The 20,396-nt window shown below is 45.3% G+C and overlaps 1 protein-coding gene across 1 annotated transcript; it reads right to left on the reverse strand.

The window, feature by feature from the left end:
* Positions 1-3,122: 3,122 nt before the first annotated feature.
* On the reverse strand, positions 3,123-11,984 carry KCNE2 (potassium voltage-gated channel subfamily E regulatory subunit 2). The gene is made up of 4 exons (XM_084517255.1): positions 11,798-11,984; positions 8,981-9,042; positions 4,850-4,955; positions 3,123-3,269 (listed from the first exon to the last, which is right to left on the reverse strand). Exons 1-3 carry the CDS (start codon positions 11,967-11,969, stop codon positions 4,920-4,922), a joined length of 270 nt encoding a protein of 89 aa, XP_084373381.1. The 5' UTR covers positions 11,970-11,984; the 3' UTR covers positions 3,123-3,269; positions 4,850-4,919.
* Between the last annotated feature and the right edge of the window lie 8,412 nt (positions 11,985-20,396).

Consider the following 20,396-nt stretch of genomic DNA (forward strand, 5'->3'; position numbering starts at 1 on the left):
GTGGAAGAAAACAGCTGATTTACAATGGTACTGAGAATTCCCCTGCCAGGCAGTCCTGACACTGCTCTAGGAAAGATACTGCTCTGTCTATCCCAGGAACGGGTTTCTGCAATGCCTACATTCCCTGGTCACCAAGGCTACTGCATGAATAGTGAGATTTTAAAAATCCCTGCAGCTGATGGTGAGTAACCCAAGCACACCAAGAGCTGTCTGAGCACCAGTCGTGCCAGCTGCACACACAGTCAGATAACGCTTGTGAAACGGGCACTGCAGCAGAGCATCCTTGTGTGACCACACCAGGCACCTCAGCCTGCAGCCACAGGGAGAGGGCAGGAGCGAGCTGTACCAGAAGCCTCCCATGTCCTGCTGGGGTCTCAAGGCTTCTCCAAGGGCCCTCCACCTCTGCTCTTCCCTCCTCCTCACTCTACACTGTCAGATTTCAGCATCATCTTCGCTTCCACAAGATACAAGGATCTGGAAAGTGCTTTATAATGGAAACGTGAAGGCAAACATATCTGTTGCCACTGCTACGGATGCCAAAAGCTTTATTTCTGTGCAAAAAAAACTATTCTGTTAACTTACCATGACCAAGTTAGCTTACCCTCTGAGATTTGGTGTTATTGAACATGCAGGAATGGCTAGTAATGGCAATAAAAAACTGTCTCTGTTTCCTAGGCCAAGTAACAAATAGTAAGCCATACACAGTTTTCAGACACTATACAAAGCAAAATAATAAAAGACACCTCCTATCATTAAATTTCACTAAAGGTTTTCATATTGACATTGTGATTTGCGTTATCCTAAGGTAAATCCCAGGTATGGAAAGTGGTTTGAAAAAGACCTGCCCTGAAAATCTGCTGTATTGGATTTGTTCATCCAGATTTAATAAAAGCCCCACAAGTCCAAGATTTATACCCCTGCAGGAAGCAGTTGGTCTGAAGAAACTACACAGAGACACCCCCATTTCCTTCTGCCTGTCTGTGTACCCTGCACAGATCCATGATACACTCAGTGTTATCTCTTCAAAACCAGCCTCCTGCTTTCAGCTAATCTTTAAAAACTGCCTCCCCTGCAGCTCCAAAGTGTAGCATTTGAGTAAGCAATAACCAAGGCCATTACTTTTTTTTTTTTTTTTTACAAAGTTTTTTATTGCATAAATAGAGGCTTAGATATTTTGCTGTACGTATAAAAAGTTGAGATACAGTTTAAGTGAATGTTACTCTTGAGGGTTTTATTCCTTTGACACATCCTTCATCTACGGGAAGCCTTCGTTCTCCCAGGAAAGGAATCCGAGCAAGCTGCCAAGTGTCAGAAAATCTGCAGGGTGGGGAAACAGCAGTGAGAACAGCAGGCATGATATGCTAGCAGCACATGGGCTAAATCTGCCTGCCCACGTGGCACGCTGCAATCGGAGCTAATCACAGCTCCGCAGTGCTGACACGGGAGAACATTTTTAGGGCAGGAGCATTCACCCCTTCTCACAGACCCATTATAGAACGACACTCTGACGGTCCTAGAGACAGCAGAATTTAGGAAAGACTGGGCCTCTGCTGGGCTGTTCTGGGTGACCAAGAAGATTTTGGTCAGGGATGCTTTAATGCCAGTCATTCAACAAGGTCAACGACACACGCCAGAACCACAGGCCTTGCGGAATGAGCTCCTTACCCTGGTGCAGCAATCCTTTGGGCTATGGGCTCTGCCAGGCAGAACTCTCTGCAGCCCAGGGCTGCACACAGAGCACAATAAGGTCTCCTCATGAAAAGCAGCAGGCCCGCTCGTTCACAGGGCAGCGTGCCCTTGTGCCCATCTCCCATTTGTTTATTACTAAAACTCCATATAACTTACACTGTCCAACTTACTCAGCCTAACCTGAACGTAAAATATTCTCACAATATTTTCCTGTGGCTAGCTAAACTGATTTAAAGTAAGAATTTAAAATGGCAAGTTTGCCCAGACACGAGTCCTCAGTATGATGTAAACAGGGGACTGAAAAACACCTTTGTATTTGTTGGTTTTTGCTATGTGAGTGAACCGCTCTGTTCCCATGGTTATTTCCAGGCCCCATTTCTAGTCACAATTTCCACTCCCCGTTGCACGAAATAAGACGTGATAGGTTTGAAATCAAAACTAGTAAACATTTCTAAAAACTGAAACTCTCTTCATATGTCAGGTGATGACCTCAAAAAGGAAAATTAAGTTTTCTAGCTTAGTGAAGAGTAACATTATATCAAACTCCCACTGAGTTTACAAAGGGCAGGCAGGAATAGAATTCCCATTTTGCTTCAGAACAGAGAAATGTGAAACGAATTGATACAAAAGTCACATATCAAGCAAGCCTGGGAACATAATCTTAGAACTAAACCACACTCATTTTACTAATGGATTTGATCCAATCAGGCAATGATTGCTTAAACTTTCAAAATAGTGAGAAGGAATCCAACATGGGGATTGAAAACCCCAAACTTCAGAAATGTAGCTATGTCCATTTAGCATTTTATGCAGAAAGATGTCCATTTTTCACAGTGAAGTATGGATGATGGGTGTTACATTGTATAACCCGCAGCATTTCTGTTACCTTGAGAAGCTTCATGGCATGACATTTGGCCCTTTAAGCTGAACCATCAACAATTTGTCATGTATTCAACTAACATGGAATGGCTGACTCTTTTCTATCTTAACTATGTGACTTAAGGCCAAGGGGTCTTAATACACCATTCTGTCTGACATAGCCTCTCATGCAATTTTTGCCCCAATTTAACCATCTCTTTGTTTATCAGGACTTCCTGTGCAATTAGTTGGGCATAAAAAATTCAAGGTGATTTAGAACAGAAAATGAATATTGTGCTAAGATCCCCTAACCCACAAACAATGGCTGACAAGTTGTTTGGTAGTAACTGCATTTCTTACAAAGATGCGGCATGATTTGGATGTGTAAATAAACTGAAGCACCACAGGAAGCAAGTATTAGAAGGACTCAGATAACTGTAATAGTTCTAACTGCACAATCCAAATGTATCCAAACCAAAACATAATGGGTTTAATATAGCACTGTCATTATCAAACACCAGGATGTCAAATAAATTCTATACCTGAGAGGCTCTTCAATCATCCTTCTTCTCTGCTTCTCTTTTCAATTTCTCTTCACGTTCCCTCTTCAATTTTTCTTCAATTTTTTTGCTCTGGTACATTTTTACGCCAGCAAACGCTAAGCAAAGAATCAACGTTTTAGCTGCCAAAATGTACATCAGCAGTGGGAAATTCTCCAAAGCCTGAAATACAAAACAATATATTTAAGCAGTTACTGGAACAATTGTACAATTAAAAATTATTCTACAGGGTTGCTATATAGCTTCCTAGAGCAATGGCATTATTCAAAGCAATGGTAATGTTCCTCTGTTGACACTTTTTTTTTTTTCTGTAGGGAATTTTAGACCAGGTATATAGCCCAGGGGGAAGGGCAAAAACAGGTTCACTTTACTCAAGTTTGCATATGAAACTCTTTTGAACAGGTCTTTGTTGCTTTTGTTTTTGTTACAGGAAATGGAATATTGGCAAAAGCTGGAGCTGAAAAAAGGAAAGAATTAGGTATCTTAGGATGCTTATAAAAGATAAAATGCTTCTGAATAATTTTGATATGAGTGATGGAACCATGCATATCAGCTGTCAAGATAAGGTTCCTGAATGTACTTCTGTCCCCCTAGAAATTTTAATCCATGGGAGTTTTGCAATTAACTTGCCCAAGTATAAAAGGTATAGATAAATCCCTTCGAACCACAGAAGTAAAAAGGACACAGCCTCCAATTATCCAGTTTCAAGAGTTTTTAATGCCTGGAACCAGAGAAATTGCACAACATATTTATATGTTATAAAAGCACACTTTGTAAGTGCATATGGAGTGGAAAATAAGATGCAAATGGTAACTCTGAAGTCAGAATACAACGAGAGCTGCACAGGCACTCAGCGAAAGATGTCAATTCCAGAAGGATATTGAAGGTGCATGAACTTCCCAGCACACTGGTTCAAAAAGCCACCTGGCCAGCAGGATCAGTCCAGCTTTTTAGTGATGCACAGTAGGTTCACAGTGTAAGTCCTCCCTTGGCAAGCCTCCCAGTAGCCCCCCTGTACCCTTAGAAGGCCTTCCAGCACCTCATAAAGCTGTTTGGCCATTGTCAAATACTGAATTTTAAAAAGCCTTGCATCCACACTCCATTAGCATGTGCCTTTAAAGTCTGCAAATGAGAGGCTCTTAGAACGCAAGCTGCATGCTACCTTTGACATCAGGCCACTCCATTCTAATTTTGCTAAAAACATCATTTTTAGTGGCAATCTCTTTAAACTGCAGCTCTCCAGCACCAGAGAGGTAGAGCCAAGGCTTGTGGTTAGCGTTGCTTTTATGACAAATGGTCTAATTGAACATGTTAAAATTGGTAGTGCACGAGGCACTTGCTCAGACATTTCCGTGCCTCACATGTGTACCCCGCAGAGTGCTTATGGCCCCAAGGTACTAAAAGATACAGCGGAGAAACCACCCTCCAGTAACAAAAAGAGCTGAGGAAAGAACAGCCAGAGAAAAGCCTAGAAAGAGGAAGGCCAGGAGGAGCAGAGGTGAGCAGAGCAGAGCACTGCTCTCAGGTTCAAGGTGTGATGCCCCAACCTGCAAGTGTGTCTGGCAGGAAAGGACACCAACATCGAGTCCTCTGACCCTGCGGTGCAGAGAGCGCGGTGGTTAAGCCACCTTCACCTAGGCAAGGGAAGCACCTTTAAACACAAGACCTACCCAACCACATCTCAGATCCATTTCCTTGAAAGAGCAGAAGTTCACTGCTTCATGAACGTGAAACATCCTCACCTTCCAGTTAAACGCCACCATCCTGGCTGCGGACCGATCCTGCCTGTCCGGCACCCAGCACCGACGAGCGTCACACTTCTAATGGCACAGACCAGGGCAGAAGCATCTTGAAGAAATGGAAATTAAAAGAAATAGATATTCAAAAAAAAAAAAAAGAATTAACCCATCTGTTTCTAATCTGCATGTCCGCCCAGCACCTCTCTGAGGGGCTCGTCTGCTGCCCAGCACCCAGCAGGGTATCTGCGCCACGTGGCCACGTGGCTCAGCAATGACCTTCGTGGGCCTTTTTGGGGCTGAGTGACAGGAGCAATGTCCATGTGGGGTGCTGCTGAAGGACAGGGGCTTGACGGGCACCGGGCAAGTGCCGCACTTGTGCACAGGGGAGGCTGTACTTTCACCGCACACAGCACATCCCAGCAGCTGCCTGACTGAAAGCGCAACGCTGCTGCTTTCAAAAGCCTGGCGTGTGTGCACATCGAGCTGCCTCACTGGTGGCTGAGATGTAGAGGACAGAAGCACACCCAGAGTTGCTTCTTGCGATTTTTAAGCCCATCTGCCCTGTTCGAAGCTTGAATGCCTAATGGGTCCTGGTATATGGTACCATTTCCCAATTCTCTCCTGTTTGCTCCTAAATTAATTTTTCAGTACAGCTCACAGCAACACCTCAGAGAACCAGCCAGTCAGCCGATCCCTCAGGTGGGCAATGTACATTTCAGAGCTGAACTCTGGGACTGAGAAACGCCCGAGGGGATGCCAAAGGCTGCAGTACAGAGCTGCAACGTTGCCCTCTGGTCTCTGCTGCCGCTCCAGCAGTGCTGACGCCGTTTTAGCTGCTGGATTTCAAATTAAGCTCACTTCCCTGCCTGAGCGCCCCAAGGGATTTCCTGTATGTGGAACAGCAGAGTCACTATTGGAAAGCAGAAGCAAGGCTTAGTCAAAACCTTTACTGGCAGCCAGGCTGAGCAAATCACCACCACACCTCAACAGCTGCTTCTGACCCATCTTCACAAACAGGGAATCAAGGAAATGTTGTTGCAGCTCCTGTGCGGCTCAGGTAGGCATCCTTAGCTGCCACACTGCTCAGGGAGCAGAGGGAAGCCCTTCTGTTTATCCTAAAGAAGCCTTCAGAGATGCATTCCCAAGCTTGAAGGTGGTAGACTGTATCACACCACATGGCTCAGTGCACATCATGGGGTGTTCCAGGATTATATCCCACCAGGGCAGATTCAAGTCAGGAATATCAGAAGCTGTGAGGTCAGCCACTGTTACCAAAATCCAACTATATTTGAGCAGTAGAGTGGCCAACTTATTTGTCATTCTGTATTTACTGTGCTGACCCTGAGTTGTGCAGCTCCCTTCTCTTGATAAAATGTCAGGGTAGCTGTGAAATAACAAGTCAGTAGTGTTTCACTTACCAAAAAAAAAAAAAAAAAAAAAAAAAAAAAAAGCCTTAAAACTTCTAACATTTCCTCCAGAATTCCAGTCACCAATAAAATTTAAAGTCCCCTGCCAGATGGTCACAGACAAAATCACCCATCAGAGCACAATTTGGTTCTCAGTGCACGGTCCAGATTGCTACATGCTTCTCAGGAAAGCCCAAGGTACAGAAGCCTGGCCTGCTGTGAAGAGGCTGAACTTCCCAAGTGGTGTGTCCTCATCTCAAAACCCTGACTTCAGTGGGGACTTCATCATCAGCCACAGCCTTCACTCTTCTCCTAAATTGCTTTAAATTCTGTGACTCAGTTGGAATCAATTTTGCAACACGTTGTAAAGAGGCATGAATTCAGCCATTCAAACACATGCCAGCATCTGGCATACGATGCTGAAAATGGAGTCTTAGTGATTTTTACGTACAGAAGAAGGTTTTGACTCAGCACACGTTATGCAAGCCCATCTGTGGGGTCTGATTGTAGGGTACTGTCCCACTGGTGAGAAGCAGCATATAACGCGTATCACAGTGTGCACTCCTGCAAATGCTTGTTTGCAAGGCGATTATCTAAACATTCAGCACAACATTTTAATATTTCCGCTCTGCTGAGACACAAGCCTGAATCTGCTTTGATTGTGTATCTACTAGGAGTAGCTGCAGTGAAGTCACACAGCAAGGCAAGCAAAGAAATTCTCCCTTTGTTCTGAACTACGGTGTTTTAGTCTAAAATGCTTTCTGTGAGAGCTGACACTTTTGGTGGGCTGTCCTTACAGTGTCATCTGCGGCTGGAACTGAGTGGGGAAGCCACCGCTCTCTCCCTGTTGCATTCCCACATCCTGTGCCACCAGCCTCCAGTGGCCATACACTTCTCCCCACTTCTCCTCTTGACTCTTCTGATCTCCATCTTGATTCAGACCTTATTAAATATAGCTGAAACCCCAAGACAGAAAAAAAAAAAAAAAAAGGGTGGAGCTGGGACATAGGGTGGAGAGGAGAAAGTGTAAGAGAAAATGGCCAGATTCACTTCACGCTGAAAAGTAACGTTTGTTACCACTGACATTGTTAATTCAGAAGTAAAAAGCTCAGACACTGTATTTTCAAGGTTGTGATATCTTAAAAGCAAGCAGGCAAATAAACAGCTGAAGTTTCGTGTTTGCCTTTTCCAGAGGCAGATAAGGCAAAGATAGGAGTTCAGAACACATCTACAGTCAGGCATTGTTCGTTCCCCGAGAAAATACAGGCTCCCTTAACAAACACTGCACTACCGGGAACGGAGAGCGGGCCCCATGGAAGGTCACTATTACCTTCGCTCAGAAGCAAGAAGGTCTCATGCTGAGCCATGTGAGAAAGAACTGGGAGCACTAGCTCTGCCTGAAGCTCTGCCAGAGACTTCATAATCTATCCATCACATACTCATACGCTCCTATGCAGGGCAAGGATAAAATGACTTCACTCTCACACGTGTCTGTGGCCTTCTTCCCTGTGACTGCACTTCACTATCACCAGCCTAATTACACTCAGACCTCTGTGAAGCAGATCAAACTACTGCAAACAGGAAAGGGAAGAGAGAGTCTGCCTGTGCCATGCACCCTAGCTCTGTACTCGCAATCCTCCATCAGCTCCAAATGCTGTGAGGTCTGCTGGGTCCAGAGCCGGCAGACAGGGTCACCAATGCAGCACTAGAGGCTCGTGTCCTCAGCAGGGCTAACGAGCTCCCAGGGAGGGCTGCATCAATTCCCTGAGCTAGCTTTTAGCTGATGCCAGCCCCAGGATCTCTGCCCAATGCTGTGTTGTGCAACACAGACCACCCCGGACAGACTGACTTGGGCTCCAGTCGGATGGGAAGTCTGTGGTGGAGCACAGAATTGAATCCAGATCTCTCAGCCACTGAATTATAGCTTCACTCCACCACAGCAACCACATCACAGCCCAGCCACTCACGCCATTGTTTTCTTACGCAGCAGCAGAATATCGACTGGCCTGCATGCTCCAGAAAACTTCCACACAGGCATCTGGGTGCTCACAGCCCCACTTGAGTTGTCTTGGCTGAATGTCTCACTCAGCCTGCCAGTAACTCCATCTACTCAACAGAATGGGACTCGAGATATTCCTCTGTCTGCTGGGGGTTTCTGAGCGCGTCCTTCTTATTCATTTTGTGGAAAGCTATAAAAGTCACCAGCCACAAGGCCTCAGAAAGCAGCGAGCTACTTAAGGGAACTGATGCATTTAAAACAGGGTGATGGCTGAATATTCCCTGAGCTAGAAAAGGGACGTTTCATTACACCTGTCTCTTGTTGCTGCTTTCTTTAAGGCTTGTTTTTCAGGAAACAAAATGCATGCTTCCCACCTGGACAGTCACTGGAGGATCTACCACTGCCTGCTGCGACATGCATCAGGCTCAGCATCTGCAAGTCAGGATCGAGCCTCCTCAAAAGAGGGAGGCTGCTGGGCAGAGGAAAAAAGCAGTAATATGAGAAACACACTGAGCACTGAGAAACACAGTGGAGGCAAGTGGAAGCCAGAGGTGCTACACTAAGAGTCCATCACAGACCTGTGCACACTTACAGCCTGCATGAGTATGTATAGATCGAGACATCACTCTATAAAAAGGCCTGTGTAATCACTCAACTTAATATGGGAATTCCTAACCTGTCTCCAACTCAGGAACATCACAAACACAAAGCTGTATAAGACCTTCATACCTGAAGAAGCTGAAATGAAAATATGAGTGATTCCTCGGGCGGCTCCTTACACGCTCCAGCCGCTGTAAAGTAAGCACAGAGCAGACGGGAGGTGTCAGTGAGGGCATCCAGATAAAAATAAGACCAAACCAACCCCCAAAACCATCGGTGGCACATCTGCACCTCGGCTCCCCGTCACTCCAGCCACATCGCTTGCCACCACCGCCTCGCCCCCTCCCCACGCAGCCCTCCCACCCGAGTGCCATTTGCAACCAGCGATGGCTTCAGATCCCTCTCCGCTAGATTTATTTCCTCCATCTCCTTTTACGAGGACGAACCCGGGGAGGGCAGGCAGGCCGCGGGGCCGGCTGCAGGGCTGGGGTAGACCAGGCCGCCCTGCGGGGCCCCGACCCGGCCATCGGTGGGTCCCGCCCGGCCGCCGCCGCCGCCCCCTGCCCGGCGCCGGGCGGTGAGGGAGGGAGGGCGGCGGGGAAAGCCCCGGCCCCGCGGCTCGTACCTCAGCGGGCGGCCATGGCTGTGGGCGGGAGGGACTACATCTCCCAGCAGCGGCAGCGCCCGGCCCCGATGGGGAAGTGCCGCCGAGGGTTTAGGATGTGCAGTTTGTGAGGGAGCGGTGTGCCCCTCCAGACCCTACACTCCACGAGGAGCAGGGCTTTGCTTTCGTTTTCCTGTGAGATGTTCTGCACAGCCTGGGGATGTGTGCTAAGGGGGGGCTGCGTCTCTTCCTGAAACATTTGAGCTAAAGCACTTTGCCCCCGCGTCCCAAGGGCAAAGCCAGGCTGTGTCCTCGTCCCCAGTTTTGCTGGTCTGCAAGCAGCCAGCAGTGGGGCACGGCCAGCGGTGGAAGCTGCCACTTATTTCTGATGGCGAGTGTAGCTGCTGCTGAAAATGTTGTTACAGCCGGACTCTTTCTCTGGGCACACCTCTGCCGTCATACCCTGCCAAAAGCCACATCCTTTCCCCAACCACACCACGTGTGTAGCCAGATGGCTACCAGGCTCCCTCCACCTCATTGAACACGATAACTGCACCCTTACAGCCTGCGGGCCACAAGGATAAGCAGCAAGGAAAGTGCTTCCACCCAGAGGTGGGGCACAGTCCTAAAGAGAGCTTCAGGGCTGGCAGACACCCATGGGTCACCCAGGGGAGATGGGAGGAACAGGAGTGTGCTTGGTGGGGAGATACTCACCAGCAGTCTGCCCTAGGACCCGAAAAACCTTTGCTAGCACTCAAGGTCCCAGACAATTAAAAGACTTGTTATTATGCCAGCTAAAGGCACATCTGGAGCACGACAGCATATGCTGTGCCAAATCTCAAGACCAGTCTCCCAAACAAGCCAAAGCTTCCCAACAAAAGAAGCACTTTACTTTTTCATTTCTTCTTAATTCGAGTGAGGCAAACTTGTCAGGAATGCAGTGGCAGGCATGGCTGAAGTGTTTCAGCCAAAACTTTATAAAAACATACAACAAGCCCACACAATCAACAGCCAGCAAGGAAGTTTTAAGCTTAAGCGGTTTAAGTCTGGCAACATGAATAGGAGCTGAACCCAGAGCCTTACAAAAAGAAGCATGTTTTAATACCAGAAGTGTTACCAGCTCTGCTTCTAATTATTCCAAGAGCCAACATTATGGTACTTTAGCAGCACAGGAGAAGGTAAACCATCTTGAAAATCCATTTCTCAGCCAGTGCAAAGCAGTACCCAACATGGGAAGCCCTTAGAAAGCACATCAATGGGACAGCCGTGATAGCTGGGCATAGAAATTCCTCTGAAAACCACAGCAGGAGCCCAGTGGTTTGCACTAATGGGTTGCATCCCGCTAGTAGGGATGTGGCCGGTGCTGCCATAAACCAGCTTACATCCCAGCTTGCTAGATCACTCTGGAGAGCTGAGGAGCAGCAGAAGAGAGAGCTTGGCTAGCCATGGACTTGAAGAAAGACGGTGAACCTCTAGAAGCTGCCCTGCACAACCAGGACATGCTGTTAGATAAGACTGCTAGTCTAGCTGCACTTTTGCTATAAACCAGGCCTCCTCAGAAGGCCTTGAGTCAATCTTTGCAGCCAATGAATAACAACATCAAAATAGGAGCCAGATCATTAAAATAATTGTTTGGCATAAGTCAGTGTAGATATAGGTTACCTCCTGTGATTCATACCACAACATATTGTTCAATGAATAGATAGAGGTTTTGATATTTTGTTATACAGATTCATGTTATTTTTAAGATGGGCTTAAGTCATACACTTTGGATCTAAATCAGCACTGTTGACCACTTGAAAATTCATAGTTATTTTGTGGCCTGTTTTTCAGTAATCCAGATCTGCTTCTGGATTTCAAAAAAATGCTAAAAAAAATCCAAGTTATTCTTTCTCATGGCTTTATTTTCCTGAAGAACAGAATATCAAAGCAAAGCACAATTATGCATTTTTCTTGGGTGTTCCCCAGAGCAGCCATGCCAAATTTCTCACAGAAAGCAGTCACGTTGATTTCCTCAGCAGTCTGTTCCAGCTTGACCTGTGTTAAGCTAATAAACATTTTCACAGCTATGTATAATTTCAGTGAGATCCCTGTATGTGGCTTAATGATTTCCTCATTGCCGATGTTTCCAAAACGTCAAGGTGATCCAGGGCTTGTTTTGTCCCTTGCACCAAAGTTTTCATGGATCACACACTTGAGGTCTTCTCGATTCAGAACCTGGCTTTTATACTTCTCACCCCAGTCCTCAACGATGTACTGATGATAAGGGTCATGGGAGTGCTCTCGCCTCTTTGATTTCACAGTACTCACCAAAATTGCCACAATAATGAAGGAGAACATACCAATCATCACCATGAGATAAAGGATAACATAGTCAAAGTTTTCAGCGTCAACCTTGGCTTGCAGTTCGTCTGCTGCTTTTGTCATGTTTTTCCTCCAGCCATTCATGTAAGTGAGAAAAGTTTCCTTGAAGATATCTTCCACCGCCCAAGTGAAGTTCCGTATTTCAGCCATCCTTCCAAGTTACAGGTACTAAAGACAACATGATACTTATTTTAATCAAAGATCCATAATATAGCAATTACATTCATTTGTTTTGTCCGCATTATGTAAATTAAATAACACCTGCCACTTGCTGGTGAAAATGTAAAACCAATATTAGACCAGCTAGAATCCCCATCTCTGAGTGATTCAACATGTTCAGAGGCCCAAGGAGGTCTTACTTCTCACTCAGGTCATTTCCAGTCTGTTAGAGTCCAAAAATGCCTTGGTGAAGTGCAATGAGCTCATGTCACCCACGTTACAGGGGTTCAGGAACGCTGACTCCCCTACTGAAGTGAAACACTGCATGAAGAAAACACATTTCACCCAGGAAAAGACAAGATACACATTGGGTTTTCTGAAGGGCAGCACAGTGCCACTCCAAGCAGTTGCCCAGGATCTCTCCACAAAGGATGTGACCTTCCCCATTTCCTCTTTGGTCTCACATGTTAGATCTGGTGTGAAGGCTGAGTAGTGCTGCAAAGCCACATCTCTCCTGCCCCTGTCCCAGCCCCCCAAGCTTGCCCAGTCTGACTCAGCTGCTGCTAAGAAAGCCATGCAACAGGTCTCTATCTCACAGGAGATATCTCCCTTCTGCACAGGGGCTAGGTTGCCCCAGTTTTGTATGGGCATGGTGCAGATACCCCTGCACCATGGCCTGTTGGGATCTGTTTTTTTCAATGGTCTTTATCTAAGGCTGGATTTCAGTGCTGCTAGCAGAGGTGCAAAGGGTAGGAGAAAGAGACAGCTGAGGCTTCTAGACCATCAACCCCTGAGCAGAGCAATAGGGTGGGGAGACATCTAGACAACTCCTCAGCAACTGATGACTTAGCTCAAATAGTCACTTTGTGCTGATCCATTTGGGCTTACTCAAATTGAGCTGGGTCCAGGGCAGAAACTCTCACATAACTCCACTGAAGGAGTTCTCAAGGAGCTCTGAGAAAAGCTGCTGTCCTATTCTGCTTTTCCTACATAAATAGGAGGGTGTGATTGGATTGCCCCCTGCTAGCCTTCAAAAAAGGAAAGGGTTTGGTGTAGCATTTCAGTCTGATCCTCATTTATAACACCTGTACTTCCCTGCTTCAGCCCAGATGAGTCCTACAACATGTGGCAAAGCTTCCACAAAACATCTCTCAGTCTCTGTAGTCTTCAAGCAATGATGAGTTTACTACAGCCTATGGTAAAGGGTGATGGATTTTCATCACTAGTACAAAATTATTGTGTCTTTTCAACTTGAGTTCAGCAGTCTGCCTTCCTCTGCTTCTTAGACTAGCCTTGCAATGTCCTCATGCACAGAACAGGCATGCACATGCAGAGAAGCACACTTATACACATGCATGCATATCTCTGTATGATTAGACACACACACTCAAACATGCAGGATAAAGGCAAGCTAATGGAAGCAAGCAAGATCTAAGGAAATCCAAGCCCAAACTGTCTTGAAACTATTTTTAGTTTTTGTGCAAAATCTCTCTGCTTGTTCTTTCATTCAGAAAGAAAATTATTATGCTTTTCAATATGAAATAAAAAATTACCAACAGAAACTTACCTTTCCTGTGTCCTTTACTAATAAGATTCACAATAACAACCAGGATTTTCAAACTCCACTGGATAATACAGTGATACTCAAAAAAGGAATAGAGGTATCTTAAACTTCAGGTAGCCTCCAGCCTGCTGCAAGGCTTTAAGCACTAAGTAAGTGCTTTGTACTGCACACTTTATATTAAATTAAATGCTAAATCTAATCTCACCTGGAAAGTCAAATATTGGCTGACAGCTTACATCAGTCATCCTGTCAGATGCTGAGTACCACTCTTTATGCTTATTACTGCAATTTCATATATTGTAAAAAAAGAAACAGTGCTTTCTAGGGGTTTACAACTTGGTCTTCTCTGACCCAAACAAAAGAGTAAAGATATATTCTATAAAATAATGATAAGAATAATAATTCCATTCACTGATATGGACACAAGAGACTGAGCACTGATTAGGCACTGTAAGAGGCCTGCAGGGCTGCTAGCACCCAAAGGGAAGAATTTTGTACTTCCTCACTTCCATAGGGAGCTCAGACTTGAGTCTTCATTTCTTTTTCTGGTCTCTTTCTCCTTCCCTTGTTCCATGTTTCCCCTGTCCTTTGCCATTAACAAGACCATGGCCTTTCTCTCCCTTTCTGCTGGATCCCCCACATTTTGCTTTTCCATTTCTTTCACCAGGGATGTGGTTGTTAGTGACCAGCCCCTCCATGAAACCTATGTTGTGAGAAGCTGCTCCCCCAACACAGCCAGGACCAGCCTCTCTGAGCTGTGCTTTTTGTGTATCTCACTCACGATCAGGAGTGTGAAAAGACAAAAACCCACATTAAAAAAAAATAGGCAGAATTAATTAGTGTTGATTTTATTTCTCAGCAAACATGCTGACACCTCACCGAAAGTCACTGAGTCACACCTTAGTGAAATGAGACAGCTTCGGTTTTAGTCAGCAGTGGTTCCTGGCTGTGATGGGGAGATTCAGCAGAAGGGGATTAGGGTGAAGATGCAGACATCCAGAAAGTGCTCCACAAGCACATAGGCAGGGACAGACTCCTTGTAAAAAAAAAAATAAATATATCTTCATTTTCCAGGTAGACCTGCCTAAGCAATTTGCAGAGAAAACAGTTTCGCAGGTAGCTCTGCTTTGAGGAAGATAAAGCAAACATGGACTACCACTGAATCAACAGCATACATCAGAAAAAGGGAGATATGCACCTGGTGCTGAAAAGTGCTAATCCCCGAGGAAGCCCCGCTAGTGCCGTGCTGCTGACATCGTCATGGTTACTGCTATCATTTCTTCCGGATGATTTTCTGTGCACAAACACCTCCCAGCATGGGGGTGAGCTGCTGGCAGTGTTTCCTCTGTGATCCCACACACCTCTCTGGCAGTTTCATACATGCCCTCAACGTCAAAATAGCTGGCAAACTGCTCCTGCTTGCTTTGGTGAAACCCCTAAGCCAGAGGAGCCACTGCAAGTGCAGCCAGAGATGAACCCTACTTGGTCCTGGCTGTTTGAAGGCAGTGGGAGCCTCCCAAATGCAGGGCCATGAGCTGGGACATGGGAATGAGAGAGGAGGCACAGCCCTGGAGGTTAGGCTGCAAGCAGAGCAGCTTGGGAACTGCTGCCCTGGGCTGCCAATAAGCAGGTGACAGGATTTATTGCTTCGTCAGCCAGCCTCTTCTGATGCCTGTTCCTGGCCAGTCCTGCTTGGCCAATACTCGCAGGCATACACTCACACACATAGACATATATACATACATAAAAGATGCATGTTGTGAAGCAGACATGGAGTTTAACTGCCTGCTCTGTTCTCAACCAAGCAAGAAGAGTCCTTGAATAATCCCACTCTGCTACGTGTCCCCCTGAAGGTCACATTTGCTCGGGGTTTGTTTAGTCTCTACACCAATGAGGTGATCAAGGACAGGCAGTGTGAAACTGTTGGAGAAGGAGGGGCAGCCAAATGCCTTGGTTAAGAAACACAACGGCTGTAATATTGGTCTCTGTTTGGGACAGCAGTAGTAAAATGCTCCTGTCCTCAATAGAGAAAGGTGGGAATGCTTGAGCCTCCTGCACCCACCCCAAGAATGGCTAGGTCATGGCAATCATGTAAGGTTCCTGATGACTGGAAAAAGGCAAATATCTTTATGCTTCAGAAGGGCCATGGCAGCCCAGGGAGCTGCAGGATGCTCAACCACACCTCAGACTTTGGGAGGATTAAGGGGCAAATCTTGCTGGAAGCCATTACCAGGCATGTGAAGAACAAAAGGTGATTGGGAACAACCAGCTTTGGTTTAGCAAGGGCACAGTGTGACTGACCAAGCTGATTTTTTTTCTGTTATGAGAAGATGGTTTCAGTGGATGAAGGCAGAGTGGTGGTGTTCACCACCTATAGGATTGGAATGGGATGCTCAATTTTACCTGTTTCTTATAGAAAATGAGATTTACAGAAGATTATTAATATTGACCTTTGTCACACAAACAGAAACGTTTCCCTTCATAGGAGCTTCCAGTATGATGTCACTTTTTTGACAATCTTTCATTAGTTCTTTCCCTATATTCTTTAAAATAAACAGTCAAAATTTACTCTTCAGTTTAAATCAGCAGCTGGTATATTTATATGCAGATTTTACATTTTTCTTCCCTTCATATTAAACAATTAATGAATTATAACTTAAGATCATTAATTATATAGACTTAATTCTCAGAAACAAAAGAATATAGCTCTTAAGCACTGCTATTGAAGAGGTAGGAGTATCCTCTAATACTTATCTATGCATTTTTTCTTCAGTATTTCTTCTGTTCTGGCTAAGTCATAATACTGTACCCATTCACTGTGCCTCTCAGACCTTTGCATACACAGGTTTAAGCCACAATCTTTTCAGCCTTTAACTACTGATATGCTATACTGCTAACTACTGATACATAAAGTGCTGATAGCATTTAATTAGTTTCCCCACTGCCTCACTTTTTACCTTCCTGATACCCCTCCTAGATTCCTTCTATTATTTACACATTTGCCTAATAGAGCATTAGTGAAGTCAGCAATTCTGTCCCTCGGTCTGGCTGTTTCTTTTCAAGCTGTTGCTCTGCAGAGGATCACCCAGTAAAACAGAGTCCTACCAAGGCCATTATGTTATTATAGTTTGTCCTTAACTGTGAGTGCCAAAGTCTTTCCTCCTAAGATTACTCAAGATTACATCTACTACTTCCATTTGAACTATTTTTTCCCCACAGTGATTTTTCTTTATAATCCATTTTTTACTACATCTTGGGACATTTTCCAGCTCTTCTGGTTTATCTTAACAGCGTTGGCAATTAAAGATGCTGCCTCCTTACATTTTATTCCGCTTCTGTTCTTCTAAGTCTTTTATCTGTTTCCCGCATTCTTATGAGGAGCCTCTGCAGTGGGCCAGCATGTGCAAGCTACCACCTCTGCTGGAGCTTAGACTTCCACCTCCCACCTCTTAAACATTTAACTCTTATGCCTCTGTTTGCCATTCCCATGAGCAACTCATTATCACTTCATTTTCTTTCTGCATTCACCCCATGCGTGCATGGTGGATGCTATTTTCTTGCCCAGTGCAAAGGACTATGAATTCGTATATCCTCTCCTCCAAAGACGATTGTCTTTAGCACAACTTGGCATTGTGATGTCTTGCCCTGTATAGGCTGGATTTTCTTTTTAAGCAAGAAAATCCTTTTGCAATTGTTTATTTCTTATGTAACTGTTCTTCCATCTTTCGGGGAGCAATGATTGCAGTTTTCATACTTAACCTATTTTCTTGGGCTTTTGTTTGCTCTAAGGCAATACATTTGCTGGTTCAACACTTGTGTTATTCTGCTTTTCTGTGAGACCCTAAGACTTAGTTGTTTGTTATACCTATTTTAGCACTTTGGGTACATTTGAAAAGGTATTAACTCCCATCCTTTCACACAGGATTTCTGTCCCTGTCAGTTCAGCAGAGAGGCAGACCACTTCTGCCTTTTTCTTGAAACCCTTGGTCAGATTCAAGATAGCTCACAGGCTAGCCAAAGGTTCAAACCCTAGCCATAGTAAGGTTTAAAGATTATCACAGAATCATGAAATGGTTGGGGCTGGAAGGGACCTCTGAAGGTCACCTGGTCCAGTCCCCCTACTCAAGCAAGACCATCAGGATCAGGACCATGTCCAGAACCATGACCAGATTACTTTTGAAGATCTCCAAGGAGGGAGACCCCACCACCCATCCGGGCAACCTGTGCCAGTGTTCAGTCACCCGCACAATAAAAAAGTGCTTCCTTATGTTCAAACAAAACCTCCCGTGCTCCAAGTTTTACACAAAATCCACTGAGAGAGGCCTGATGCCCCCAAAATATTCATAAATGGTAAAAAAAAATCTCTAAATATGAGACAAACTCTGTCTAAAGATCACTCCCTCTGTAGGTCCGAGACCTACATCAGGGTGCACTGCCCTTAACGTCTTGTATAGAAGCAATGAAAATAGCGTGGACAGTGGAGAGGGCCACCTGGAATGGTCCTTTGTGACTGAAGGAAAATATGCTTGGCAAACTAACATCTTCCAGTCATAACTGAAGAGAGAGAAAAAATATTCAGGAGGAAAAGCGCATTTTAAACAAATTTTGTTATTCAGTACAAGCGTAAGCAAGGCTGTGAGGAAAACCCTTTGTGTCTGTGAGATAAGAGCATATCTCATCAGGATGCATTCAACAGTGAGGGACTCAAGCCTAAGCAGTTTCTCCAGCTCTGAAAGCTGGAAAAAAAAAACAACCAGGCAGAATAAGCCAGGTCCTGAATGTTGTCTGTGCCTGGTGCTGGGACTGCAGAGCAGCCGAGATACATGCACCTTCCACCCTGCCAAGAAACGCATTGCTTCCCTCAGCCCAAGCTGCAGGGATGGAGAAATCATGGCCAGGCAGACACTGCAATCATTCGGCTTTGTTGCTATGGTTTTACATGTTGCTGTTCCAAAAGCTTTAGATGATAAATAAGGGTGTTGCCTGCACATAACGTTTAAATGAAAAAGCAAACACTAATAATTCACCCTGTCTGATGCTTAGGTTCTAGTGACTTTAGGAGATTTGCTTCTCAGCCCCTTTGAGGTCACATTTCTGAAAGCAGGATAGAAAATAAACATCTTTCCAAACAATGACCACAAGGACAGCTTTTGCACCCTCACAATGAGAGTAACATAGCTCTGAGAGAAGCATAGTCCAACATGTGGGAGAGCAGCTGATAAATTCAAAGTACTTTTTGCTATTCCTCATCAGTATGCCCACCTTAGCCTTGGTGAAGCTGCTAAGTGATTCAGGTTATCTTACAGGCTGGCTAAAGGTTCAAACCCCAGCCATGGTGAGGTTTGAAAGCAAAGATAAATAACAGAATCATGAAATGGTTGATGCTGGAAGCAACCTCTGGAGGTCACCTGGTTCAGTTTCCCTACTCAAGCAAGGCCACCAGGATCAGGGTGCCCAGGACCATGTCCAGATGACTTTTGAAGATCTCCAAGGAGGGAGAACCCACAGAACCTGTGCCAGTGTTCAGTCACCTGCACAGCAAAGAAGTGCTTCCTGATGATCACAGAGTCTCTTGTGTTCCAGTTTGTACACGCTGAACCAGTGCTACTGGTGGTATGGAGCTTCCACTGTCCCTTGTGCCCCACTTTTATGTTCTTAGTTTTGTCCATTCTCTTAACTGACAAAAAACTGACAAATTCTCTTGACTGACAAAACCTCCCCACCCTGGCTGTTGAAGTGGAGGGAGAAGCAGGAAAGCGGACAATGAGGAAAGTAAATAAGCATGTACAAAACAACCTGTCCAGTGGAAAATGCAGAAAACAAAGCCAAGTTTGTAAAGGCCACCAGGATGCTCCCATCAAAACTCTTCCTCTTGGGGCAAGGGTGCTATGACTTGATGGAGCTTCAGATGATACAAGGTAAATAAAAAGGGGAAGGCAGGGATCATTCAGAGCCTTGCTAGGAGGCTCTGGAAGGGTCAGAAGAAGAATAACAACCTACTGATAGATGGTATTTTGGGTGATGCAGGATAGCCATCCTTAAGAAGCTGTAGCCTCCTGATGCATTGGAGTGGGCTTCAGCCCTGGGTTTGATGACACCAGAGTCAAGGGGTCAGAGATGGATCAGGACAGATGTGCATGGGTGTTTAGTCCAGCTTTGGCACCAGCTCTTCCATGGGCTGCCTCTCCAGCACAGCCCAGGTTATAACTGGGCTGGTTCTGTACTCCCAGCTCAAGTGAAATCCACAGAACCTGGAGGGGAATTTGAACAGAACAAATTAAAGGAGTCTGATCTCCAGCTGGAGTTACTGCTGATACCCACTTTTGCCGGGCTCAATGTTGTTAACTCACATGTCTACAGACTTATGGACTCGTTGCTGAAAAATGGCACATACGAGTGAATCATCTGTTTTCATAACTCCTCAGCAAAACAAACGGTCTGATTCACACGGTCAGTAGAGTTCAACCATTTCTCCAGAAGGGTTGCTGAGACTCCTTAGCAGGAATGCTTTTCAAGGCACATTTTTAAATGATGCTGTTCAGAAGGGAGAGGACTGAAGAGAGGGATTAAATTTGAGCCTTCCCTGCAGCCTTTGAAAAGTTACAAGACACTTCAGGGCCTCTCAAGCCTTGCTGGAAGTGTTTCCTTACATTACTAAGCACTGTTATCCTGTGCAAGTGGGAGGAGGAGTGCACCCAGAACTGGACACACCAGTATGAACTGCTATCCACCCATGGTTACTACAGCTTACTGACAGGCTCAATATTTTACAGATATGTCAAGTTAGATCTAGATCTATTTTTGGTTTATTTGAACTCCACCTATCCTTATTAAAAAAGTGGAGTTTATTTTTC

Source organism: Aythya ferina, assembly GCF_964211825.1.
Source record: "Aythya ferina genome assembly, chromosome: 1".
Lineage (NCBI taxonomy): Eukaryota > Metazoa > Chordata > Aves > Anseriformes > Anatidae > Aythya > Aythya ferina.

Bases quoted from the DNA above. Each gene is read 5' to 3' on its own strand.
- KCNE2 (XM_084517255.1), bottom strand. From the start codon at position 11,969: ATGGCTGAAATACGGAACTTCACTTGGGCGGTGGAAGATATCTTCAAG. The intron at 9,043-11,797 runs GTATGTTCTCCT...CTTACTTTACAG, and splicing joins TTATCTCATGGTGATGATTG to CGGCTGGAGCGTGTAAGGAG. The intron at 4,956-8,980 runs GTATGAAGGTCT...CATTTCTTCAAG, and splicing joins TTTCATTTCAGCTTCTTCAG to ATGCTTCTGCCCTGGTCTGT.